The sequence below is a fragment of the Amia ocellicauda genome, chromosome 7 (genome assembly GCF_036373705.1).
Source record: "Amia ocellicauda isolate fAmiCal2 chromosome 7, fAmiCal2.hap1, whole genome shotgun sequence".
NCBI classification, from domain to species: Eukaryota; Metazoa; Chordata; class Actinopteri; order Amiiformes; family Amiidae; genus Amia; species Amia ocellicauda.
In genome coordinates, this window is record NC_089856.1 from 15,838,724 (window position 1) to 15,851,566 (window position 12,843).

A 12,843-nucleotide genomic window follows, 5' to 3' on the forward strand; every position below is an offset into this window, starting at 1 on the left:
AGAGAGAGAGAGACAGATGTGAGAGAGAGACACAGGCATACAGAGAGAGATGAGAGAGAGAGACACTGAGCATTCCTTACCTTTATACTGGGCTGCAGTTGGAGCAGAGAGAGACGGAAAGATGGTGAGAGACACAGACAGAAAGAGAGAGAGACAGAAAAACAGAGAGAGCAAGAGAGAGAGTGTGATGCACACATAGACACAGAGAGAAGGAGTGAAGGAGAGACACATAGAGAGGGAGAGTTACAGAGAGATAGAAAGCCAATGATCTCTCCAGTTTACCTGTGACTGAGCATTGGGCTAAAGTCTGAGACACTGACAGACAGACAGACAGAGAGACACAGAGACATAGAGGGACATAGGAAGAGAGAGAGACAGAGACAGAGACATACAAGGACACAGAAAGAAACACACAGAGACATACAGGGACACAGAAACAGAGAGGAGAGAGACACAGAGGCATACAGGAACACAGAAAGACACAGAGACATGCAGGGATGCAGAAAGAGAGAGAGATGGAGAGAGACAGAGAGATACACATACAGGTGCTAACACACACAGAGACAGATGCACTTCATATTCATACTCAATCACAGACACACACACACTAACCTGCGCCTGTGCGTTGGGCTCCAGTCTGAGTAGGCAGCCCACCTGCTGGGCCTTGGTCTGGATCACGCCAGCACACACAAAGTTCTCCGGGTTTGGGTCGACATTCTCCAACAGAGCTGTGCCCAGACCCAGCAACTGAGAGAGGTGCGGGGGGAGTGTTACACTGCATTTTACTGTACTGCACTCTAACACACTATTCTATATTGCACTGTGATACACTGTACTATAATACACCATAGTGTACTGTAAGACATTGCCCTGTATTGTAACAAACTGTGCTGTGACACACTGAGCTGTGCTGGATTAAACTGTAGTGTTACCTTGGCTTTGAGCACCTCAGTGTCCATGGCATGATTCGCCTTGAAGATCTTCTGACACTCCTGCTGAGGCCTGGGAGAGAGAGAGGGGGGAGAGAGAGAGGGGGTAGATAGAGACAGGGAGTCAGACACACAGACACCCCCTCAGAGAGAAAGACAGATCCACGCAGAGATACATAGATACTTACTGGAGTGCTTGCCCCCCTGCAGACCCCCTTACTTCAGTTCCTAAAATTATAGGTGTGAGGCATATCCCCCCGCCTGCACGGCTGACAACACACCGTCAGCACCCCTCGCTAATTCGGCGAACCATGGGGATGATGATGGCCCCCCCTATAATAAAACTGGCCCTGGCCAGGCCCCCTCCAGCTGAAATAGTCTAGAACCGCCACTGCAGAGCAGTGCAGGGCACTAACCTCTTTTGGTAGGAGTACAGGTGCTCCTTAATTTAAAAAAGTACACAGGTAAAGTAAAATCAGGAGCACACACACGCAGGCTGTATACTTGCATATTTAAGTAATTAATATGCACAATTAACATTCATCAACTTTATCAATGGAGAACATATTTTAGATCCATTAAGTAATGAACTAAATATATACAAAAAGTAGGTTAAATATTTTAGCCTAAATATAATGAATACAGATCAATTCTATTGAAAGACAGCTTGCGCTATCTTATGCTATATGATCTCATTTTGTCTTTCATTCTCCCCTGTCTTTCCTTCTTCCCTTCAACACAACATTTTCTCCCTCTCCACATATCCGTTTCCTCTGCTCTCTCCTCCTCCTTTTCAGTAATCAGCAGTGATCACTTGCACTGGCCCTGTTTAGAGTCTGGTTTCCTTGATCAATTGGAGGACAGACACTGTTTTACACAACTAGTGGCTGGAAAGATTAATAATAATAAAAAAAATTCAAAATGTTGAAATATGAAAACCTTTTCATGCAAATTATTTATATACTATATATATCTATATATACATATACAGTGAGGGAAAAAAGTATTTGATCCCCTGGTGATTTTGTACGTTTGCCCACTGACAAAGAAAGAATCAGTCTATAATTTTAATGGTAGGTGTATTTTAACAGTGAGAGACAGAATAACAACAAAAAAATCCAGAAAAACGCATTTCCAAAAAGTTATAAATTGATTTGAATGTTAATGAGGGAAATAAGTATATGATCCCCTATCAATCAGCAAGATTTCTGGCTCCCAGGTGTCTATAATTTTAATGGTAGGTGTATTTTAGCAGTGAGAGACAGAATAACAACAAAAAAACCAAAAAAACGCATTTCAAAAAAGTTATCAATTGATTACTATGTTAATGAGGGAAATAAGTATTTGACCCCTTCGACTTAGTACTTGGTGGCAAAACCCTTGTTGGCAATCACAGAGGTCAGGCATTTCTTGTAGTTGGCCACCAAGTTTGCACACATCTCAGGAGGGATTTTGTCCCACTCCTCTTTGCAGATCCTCTCCAAGTCATTAAGGTTTTGAGGCTGACGTTTGGCAACTCGAACCTTCAGCTCCCTCCACAGATTGTCTATGGGATTAAGGTCTGGAGACTGGCTAGGCCACTCCAGGACCTTAATGTGCTTCTTCTTGAGCCACTCCTTTGTTGCCTTGGCTGTGTGTTTTGGGTCATTGTCATGCTGGAATACCCATCCACGACCCATTTTCAATGCCCTGGCTGAGGGAAGGAGGTTCTCACCCAAGATTTGACGGTATATGGCCCCGTCCATCGTCCGTTTGATGTGGTGCAGTTGTCCTGTCCCCTTAGCAGAAAAACACCCCCAAAGCATAATGTTTCCACCTCCATGTTTGACGGTGGGGATGGTGTTCTTGGGGTCATTCCTCCTCCTCCAAACACGGCGAGTTGAGTTGATGCCAAAGAGCTCGATTTTGGTCTCATCTGCCCACAACACTTTCACCCAGTTCTCCTCTGAATCATTCAGATGTTGGAAAACTTCAGATGGGCCTGTACATGTGCTTTCTTGAGCAGGGGGACCTTGCGGGCGCTGCAGGTTTTCAGACCTTCACGGCGTAGTGTGTTATCAATTGTTTTCTTGGTGACTATGGTCCCAGCTGCCTTGAGATCATTAACAAGATCCTCCCGTGTAGTTCTGGGCTGATTCCTCACCGTTCTCATGATCATTGAAACTCCACGAGGTGAGATCTTGCATGGAGCCCCAGACCAAGGGAGACTGACAGTTATTTTTCTTCCATTTGCGAATAATCACACCAACTGTTGTCACCTTCTCACCAAACTGCTTGGCGATGGTCTTGTAGCCCATTCCAGCCTTGTGTAGGTCTACAATCTTGTCCCTGACATCCTTGGATAGCTCTTTGGTCTTGGCCATGGTGGAGAGTTTGGAATCTGATTGATTGATTGCTTCTGTGGACATGTGTCTTTTATACAGGTTATGAGCTGAGATTAGGAGCACTCCCTTTAAGAGAGTGCTCCTAATCTCAGCTCGTTACCTGTATAAAAGACACCTGGGAGCCAGAAATCTTGCTGATTGATAGGAGATCAAATACTTATTTCCCTCATTAACATGCAAATCAATTTATAACTTTTTTGAAATGTGTTTTTCTGGATTTTTTTGCTGTTATTCTGTCTCTCACTGTTAAAATACACCTACCATTAAAATTATAGACTGATCATTTCTTTGTCAGTGGTACAACGTACAAAATCAGCAGAGGATCAAATACTTTTTTCCCTCACTGTATACAGTTATTTCTCATTATGCACTACGCAAGGAATTTGTAACCAACATAGGACATACAATCTTCAGCTGTATAACACTCAACGAGTTGAGAGACAACTTGGTTTCTTTTTAAGATGAACGAATCTCAGAGTCAGTGAGTTATTGAATGAGTTTTGATGGGAAGGTCAATTGCAGGGTGATCCTCAGTCAGTGCGCTGCTTCCAGTTCTTTGCCATTGTTGACCCCTATGGACTGAACACGATTTACATTTTGTAAACATAAACACTCCCAGATCGGATGCCCGGCTCAAACGCCAAACACAATACCTGCGTTTTAATCAGACAATGTCTGTTTGTGTCTGGAGCTTATAAGGACAGGAAAGGTTATATGATGTTCAAATATTGAAGATCCATCAGCAATAACTGTACGAGATGTAAGATTGATAAAGCGCACTAACTGTGTATATGAAGGACCTCGAAACACACACATATTAACAGCGTTTTTTAAACAAGTGCATTTATCACATCTGACAAGCACAGAGCACAGTAAAATAGAGAGAACCCACAACACTAAAACATTGCACTTGTATAAAACACCAGAACCAGTGACTGTACTGAGTCTCATGCTGAGTCTCTCTCAGTCTGTCCAATCACCGCTCTCAAGCTGTTGACCAATGACGCGGACCTATAAGACTAGAACATGCCTCTAGCAGAAACGCGGCGTGGTTTTGGCAAAACTGCGCTGGAAACACAAAGGACACTCCCGAGCGCCGTCACTGCCTTCCGCCATGTTTTCACACAAAACAAAACCCATGGTGCATGCTGCGCCTGCGTCAGACTGTTGCTAACTTTGGTTGATGCGGGTCAGTATTTACCGTGTGCTATTCAAACCGCGGAAATCAAACACGGTTTAATGATAATTAAAACTTCAAACGGTAATACTAACTGTCATGAATTTCACTGTGGTTTATCGTGAAACCAGTAACCATTTCATCCCTAGTATGTACTGTAATGTATACTGCAGGTGTATACTGTAATGTATGCTATATAAATGTACACTGCGTTAAAGAAATAAGGGAACACTTAAATCACACATCGGATCTCGATGAACAAAATATATTAAAGATCAAAGTTTTGACTGTACATTGTGTAATTCATTGAGAACAAAATGATGTAACAATGGTCAATGGAAACCAAAATCACCAACTGACTGAGGGCTGGATTCAAACTCACACTGAAAATCAAAGTAAACAATTGAAATCACAGGCTGTTCCAACTTGCGTGAATTTCATCACGGCAACTCATAATGTGACTCAGTAGTGTGTATGGCCCCCACGTGCCTGTATGCACTTCTGACAATGTCTGGGCATGCTCCTGATGAGACAGTGCATGGTGTCCTGGGGGATCTCCTCCCAGACCTGGATCAGGGCATCAGTGAGCTCCTGGACAGTCTGTGGCGCTACTTGACAGCGTTGGATGCACTCATACATAACGTCCCAAAGGTTCTCAATTGGATTCAGGTTTGGTGAACGTGAGGTCCAGTCAATGGCATCAATACCTTCAACATCCAGGAACTGCCTACACACTCTGGCCACATGAGGCTGGGTATTGTCCTGCACCAGGAAGAACCCAGGGCCCACTGCACCAGCATAATTTCTGATGATGGGTCTGAGGATATCATCCCAGTACCTAACCGCAGTCAGGGTACCGTTGGCTAGCACGTGGAGGTCTGTGTGACCCTCCAAGGATATGCCTCCCCAGACCATCACTGACCCACCACCAAACCGGTCATGCTGGATGATGTTGCAGGCAGCATAACGTTCAACCACGGCATCTCCAGACTCTTTCACGTCTGTCACATGTGCTCAGTGTGAACCTGCTCTCATCTGTGAAGAGAACGGGGCGCCAATGGCAAACCTGACAATTCTGGTGTTCTCTGGCGAATGCCAATTGAGCTGCACGGTGCTGGGCTGTGAGCACAGGTCCCACTAGAGGACATCGGGCCCTCATACCACCCTCATGGAGTCTGTTTCTGACAGTTTGGTCAGAAACATGCACACAAGTAGCCTACTGGAGGTCATTTTGTAGGGCTCTGGCAGAACTCCTCCTGTTCCTCCTCGCACAAAGGTCCTGCTGCTATATGTGTATATTGTACTGTATGCATACTGTATGTGTATATTGTACAATGTCTATATATAATGTATATTGTACTGTATGTACAGTGGCTCTCAAAAGTATTCACCCCCCTATGGACTTTTCCACATTTCATTGTTACAACATGAAATCAGAATGGATTTAATCAGGAACTTTTGCCACTGATCAACGCAGAAAATGTCTATAACGTCAAAGTGAAAAATATTATCTGCAAATTGTTCTAAATTACAAATACAAAACAGAAAATAATTGAATGCATAAGTAGTCAGCCCCTTAGCTATGATACACCTGATTAAGCTGTGGTGAAATCTGGTATTTATTCAGCACGAAGCAAAACGCTGTATTCCCAATTTGATTGACAGATCAGCACATCGCACAACACAAGTTAAATGTTGCCATCAATAATATTGCTTTGCAACAAAGCCATTTGTCTTTAGTCACGTAATTAGTTGAATGTCCAATTAAGTCCAATTCAGGTCTGTCACATGACTTCTGGTTAAATACACCTGTCTCTGGGAGTTCCCACAGTTGGTTAGTATAATTCTTAACAAAAACTACTTAATGAAGATGAAGGAACAATCAAATCAAAGCTGAAATAAGGTTCTTCAAAAGCACCCATCAGGGGTAGGATAGAAGAACATTTCCAAGGCACTGAATATCCCCCGGAGTAGAGTAAAGTTCATTATTAAGAAATTGAGAGAATATGGCACAACTGTGAGTCTGCCTAGATCAGGCCGTCCTCAAAAAACAAGTATCCGGGGCGAGAAGGGCACTAGTCAGGGAGGCCACCAAGAGGCAGATGGCGACTCTAAAGGAGTTACAGTCTTCCATGGCTGAGCTGGGAGACACTGTGCATACTGCAACAATAGCCCGGGTGCTTCACAAAAGTGGTCTTTATGGGAGAGAAAAAATCTCACATCAAATCTCGGTTAGAGTTTGCCAGATGGCATGTGGGAGACTCTGAGACCAAGTGGAGGAAGATTCTATGGCCTGATGAGACCAAAATAAAGCTTTTTTCATCTTCCAGCAGGACAATGACCCCAAACATACAGCCAAAGCCACACTGGAGTAGCTTAAAAACAAAAAGGTCAATGTCCTTTAGTTCCCAGTCAAACCCCGGACCTCAATCCAATTGAGAATATGTGGAAAGAGTTGAAAATTACTGTTCACCAAAGGTCCCTATCCAACTTGATGGAGCTTGAGCAATTTTGCAAAGAAGAATGGGTAAAAATTGCTGTGTCCAGATGTGCAAAGCTGGTAGAGACTTATCCAGATATACTCATTGCTGCCAAAGGTGCCTCTAACAAATTTTGACTCAAGGGGGTGATTACGTATGCATTCAATTATCTTCTGTTTTATATTTGTAATTAATTTAGAACAATTTGCATATTATAATTTTCACTTTTAAATTATGGATATTTTCTGTGTTGATCAGTGGCAAAAACTCCTGATTAAATCCATTCTGATTTCATGTTATAACACAATGAAATTTAGAAAAGTCCAAGGGGGGTGAATACTTTTGAGAGTCACTGTATGTATACATTGAACTGTATACTGTGTGTATGTGTATACTGTACTGTGTATATTGTACTGTATGTGTATACTGTATTGTATACTGTAGGTGTAAACTGTAGTATATGGCCATGTATACTTTACATGTATACTGTACTGTATGTGTATATCAGGGGTGTCAGATTCCAGTCCTGGGGGGCAGCAGTGTCTGTTGTTTTTTGTTCCAACAGGAGCTCCCAATTACTTAATTAGTGTCATTATTTACTCAGGTAGGCTCATCTAACAGTATTTTATTTTTATAGCTGATACAATGTGTCTGACTCAAAACACTGAACCCACAGAACATTTCAGAGTCTGGAGAAAAGGGTTCAATTAATCAATTTAATTGTTTAATTATACCAATTAAGGAGCTGAGAGCTGGGCTGGAACAAAACCCAGCAGACACTGCGGCCCCCCAGGACTGGAGTCTGACACCCGTGGTGTATATGGTACTGTACTTATGCATGTGTATACTGTACATATTGTGTGGATTTGTTATGTCATTGTAGCCAATAATGTTCATCAATACATAAGCCGGCTGTCAATTCTGTGAAACAATTTCCAGATTCCATACAAACTGCTTTTTAAGATTTCAAGGCAAATCCATAACCGCCTTTTTGTGTTAAAGAAGTACATGTTTATAGAATATTGTAGCAAATATTTTGCAATTCTAATCAAAAAATCGAACTAATCAATAACTACTTAAAACATTACCCCCTTGAACTTTTTTATGTAATTGCACAACCAAATGTAACTCCCCTCTCCTCTGGGAGTGTACTGTATTTTCATATGACTGTACGTATATATTTTCTAAATTAAGTTTATTCATACTTAAATTATTTTTAGGTCAACCCAAAACCAGTATGCATGATTCAGTTCACAAAGACAAGAAAAATGGAAGGGAAGACATCCCTCGAAGCAGCTCCCATTTTCCAAATTTTGAAGGCAGGGGCTCCCCTGGAAAACTTTTCAAAGCTTTGAAAGTAAGTGGAGTCATAATAGTAATGAATTTGGATTATGACATGAACTTTGCTCTATAGTTGTTAAAGTAAAATAAAGTCTAGCTAAAACATACCACTGACGAAGTGCAAGCTACATATTCTTGAATGTGCTGTCGGCACCTATCCTTCTTGTTTAACTGTGGAAATCCACGATTCTCTTCTTCAAGTATCTTTAGGGAATCTGTAAGTCCTTTTCTTTGCACTGAACACCCGACTACACAGCAACAGGAGCCAATTTTAGATTATATATCTTATATAATCTTATATAATATTGCACTGAATACAAAAACAGACGACAACAACAACATACATAACCGGAAGCTTTCTAGCACACAGAATTGACTTCCGATAGCTCATGAATATTAATATGAAACCACCGATGTTCCACTGCTGCAGTGCAGCATACGTGAATGGAGGACAGGGACCTTGTGTATTAAGCAAACTGTGCAGTTGACATTAGTTGATTTTAGTATACATTATTTTGGCAATAGGTTTTCCATACTTTCATATTTTATTTTCCATACTTCTCCAGGTCTGGATACCAGTCTTTTTAAATTCCATTATTTTCCAGACTATCCAGACCTTTGAAGCACCCTGAATAACGTATTTCCTGTGGTGTGCAACGTCTAGCTGTAAATTTACAAGAATGTGCAGTTTGGATTATTATATGCTGAATGTGCTTATAACAGCAGTAAAAAAAAAAACTAGAATGCTAAAGTTCCTGGAGAAAATTTCTCTGCATGTGAAAGTATGCTATAATAAGCAGTATGTTTCACTGTACATGTAGTAGTGTCGTAAGTACAAGATACTACAGTATACTATAGTATAAAAGTGTAATATGGTATAAAACAGTGTATTATAGTATTGTTTGTACTGTAGTAATATTGATAATACATCACAAAGTAATTCAGTATACTATAGTATACAACACTGTACCATAGTATGTGTTGTAGAACTGTGGTATATTACAAGGTACTACAGTATTCAATAGTGTACTATAGTATATCACAAGCTACTACAGTATACTGTAGTATAATAGTGTATAATGGTATAATAAAGTATAATACAGTATGTGTTGTACTGCTGTAGTAATTAGTATAATACATCACAAGGAAATACAGTATGCTATAGTATAAAACACTACCATACTGTTTGTTGTAGAACTGTAGTACTTGTTATACTATACTATAGTACATGACAAGGTACTACAGTATACTATCAGTCACATGTTTAGATTGCATTTATTATTATTGACATTGAAAAAATTATATGAAATGTTATGGGGCACTATATAAAGTTGTAGGATTTATTATTAGGCTTCCATGCACAAAGTGCTGGAAGCCTATTGTTTTTGTTAGGATTTTTATTATTGTGAAATGCTACAAAAATCTTCTTCTTCTCCAAAACCAACGGACACATGCATATGCCACTTCATACACATGCATACCTTATGCCCTACTGTTACGCTTGTTCATCAGAAGTTGCTCGGTCTCACGCTTTGTCCGCCAGGCTGCATTTTCTGATTCAAGCTTTGGTGCCTTCTACTCCAAGACACTTATTCCCACTGTGCCACAAATTGGTATGCATGACAGTACTACAGAGTACTACCAAGGTTGTTAATGGTGAGTTGCCCCAGTAAAAAACATGGGTGCTGTGGGCCAATGAAAAAAAACGTACGCACCGCATCAGACAAGTTACACATTTCCTGGACATGCCAGTTCAAAAACTCACCAAACTTGGCACAATAATAAATTACAATGTTATGCTTGATTGTGGTGAGTTTTGTCACCAACGGTGACATGGCGCGCTGGTACCAATTTTGAAGGCCATGTCACATGCAGCAGTGAATATCTACAGAACAGTGAATCCTAAGGTGCTTAAATTTTCAGTGATTAACACTAGTACAAACATCTGTCAAAGTTGAAAAAGCCAAGTTGATTGGACAAGAAACATGGCTGCTATACACCAATGAAAATGACAGCCTCAACCATATACTGACATTCGTTATGTAGCCCTCTACCTCCATCATTAGGACAAACTTGGAAATTGCATTCTGTATCTTCAATGCAGAAAACTTGAAACATTCAAATGTCCATAAAACGCATATACATGCATGAAAACTCACGAAACTCACAAGTATTGTAGAAACCACTTATACCTACAAATGCCAAACTGCACATGCTGGTGTCATGGTGTTGCTAAAAACTGTAATAGGAGTCTAAATTGTGAAATGCAACAGAAATCTTCTTCTTCAAAACCTAATGACACATGCATATGCCACTTCACACACATGCATACCTTGTGCCCCACTATTATGCTTGTTCATCAGAAGTTCCTCGGGGGCACGCTTTGCCTGCCATGTAGAATTCTCTGATTCCAGCTTTGGTGCCTTCTAATCCATGCCACTTATACCCACTGTGCCACAAATTGGCATGCATGACACTAGTACAGAGTCCTACTATGGGTGTCAAAGGCTAGTTGCCCCAGTGAAAAACATGGGTGCTGTGGGCCAATGAAAAATAAACATATGCGCCGCTTCACACAAGTATCACATTACCACTACACTGGAATGCAGTACGCACATGAAACTCAGCACCTATGTCTATGTCTGTGCATTGAACATAAAACCTGATAATTAAGTTTGTGAGGTACATGGTTAAGCTGTAATGTTGGATTGAACATGTGTCCGTGTGCAAAAATGAAGACAGCTACTACTCCGGAAGTCTAAAGCTCAGTGCCCTGAAACTTTGCATGTATTACATAGACACTGCTGTCTATCACGTCTGCAAGAGGCAAGTGACTGCATTCAACAACATGGCAGCTACAAGAAAATGACTGGGCCCGAATGCAAAATACACATAAATTTAAAAGCATTAAATTTGACCCCAGAAAAAAACAAAGAGCCATATTCAAAAACTCACCAAATTGTGTTACAATATGTCACTTATGACAGCAAATATCTTCAGAACTATAGCCTAATGTACTTAAATTGTCAGTGATTGAACTAGTAGAAAGATCTGTCAAAATTGATGAAGCCAAGTTGATAGGACAAAAAATCTGGCTGCTGTACACCAACCAAAATGACAGCTTTACATGATAGCCACATCACGACATTCCTTATGTAGACCTCTACCTCCATCTTGTGGCCAAACTTAGGAATTGCATTCTGCATCTTGAAGGACTCAATGAAAACTTCACATATATGCTAGAATTATGTGAAAAATACAAATAAAATTTGTAGTTCAAATGCATGTGTTATGAAATGTGTAATTTTCAATTTCAATCCAACATAGTATACATTTGAGGTTTTCAATTTTTTGTTACTTGAAGTGCGTATTTCAATGTCAGTGAAGTATAATATTAATTTCTTGATTGCATGCATCAATTATATAAGGTATCATAGTATTTTTCACTTAATTCTAGCATATATGTGAAGATTTCATGATCGCGTCATTCAAGATGCAGAATGCAATTCCCAAGTTTGGCCACATGATGGAGGTAGAGGTCTACATAAGGAATTTCAGCATGAGGCTGAAATGTGAAGTTGTCATTTTCATTGGTGTACAGCAGCCTTGTTTTTTGTCCTATCAACCTGGCTTCATCAACTTTGACAGATCTTTGTACAAGTTTCGTGAGTTTTCATGCATGTATGAGCGTTTTAGGGGCATTAGAAGTTTTGGCGGAAGGAAAAAAAATAAAAATAACAATAATAATAAAAATCCTAACAAAAACAATAGGCTTCCAGCACTTCGTGAATGGAAGCCTAAAAATCCTAACAGAAACAATAGGCTTCCAGCAACTTCATTGCTTGGCCCCCTAATAAAAATCCTTACGACAACAATAGGCTTCCAGGCACTGGACCTGGAAGCCTAAAAATCCTTACAACAACAATAGGCTTCCAGACATCCTGGACCTGGAAGCCTAATTAAAATTCTTACAACAACAATAGGCTTCCAGGCACTGGACCTGGAAGCCTAATAATGCACTTCATGCATGGAAGCCTAATTATAATAATAAAAAAAAAAACAAAAAAAAACTTCATACATGGAAGCCTAATAAGATAAAATCCTAACAAAAACAATAGGCTTCAAGCACTTTGTGCAAAGAAGCCTAATAATAATTACAATTACAATAGGGTTCTAGCAACTTCGTTGCTTGGCCCCCTCATAAAGCTTTTGTAAGAGAACAAGTCTCTGTATGTTTTCACATGTCAATTTGTTTTAAACAATGTTTCTTCTATTTTCGTGCTATGATGCATCGTTTCCACTGCCGAAGGGGCCGTACCTGGCCTAAGCTTTTTGTCAAACCTGGCCATTGTCGGATGTTCATCACCTGTTGTGGGAGGTCCCAAAGTGATTAAGGGATAGTGTTGTTTCCTTTTTAAAACACAGACGGAAAACAATACTATGCCTTCCTGTAACTGACTGAGGAGACACAGTTTGTGGCTTTTAAACGGCATTCTTACTCCAGATTTGTATAATATAACTGCCAATGACAC

The 12,843-nt window shown here is 40.4% G+C and overlaps 1 protein-coding gene across 4 annotated transcripts in view; it reads right to left on the reverse strand.

Moving 5' to 3' along the window:
• ap2a1 (adaptor related protein complex 2 subunit alpha 1) overlaps positions 1-12,843 on the reverse strand; it is an 82,122-nt gene that overhangs the window by 4,351 nt on the left and 64,928 nt on the right. For 2 of the 4 annotated variants that reach the window (XM_066708716.1, XM_066708715.1), the window contains 2 exons: positions 933-1,002; positions 613-747 (listed from right to left, as the gene is read on the reverse strand). In XM_066708716.1, coding sequence (XP_066564813.1) covers positions 613-747; positions 933-1,002 — 205 coding nt within the window. Of the gene's footprint in view, positions 1-285; positions 748-932; positions 1,003-12,843 lie in introns of those variants that run through there. The other 2 variants (XM_066708713.1, XM_066708712.1) reach the window with 1 other exon arrangement.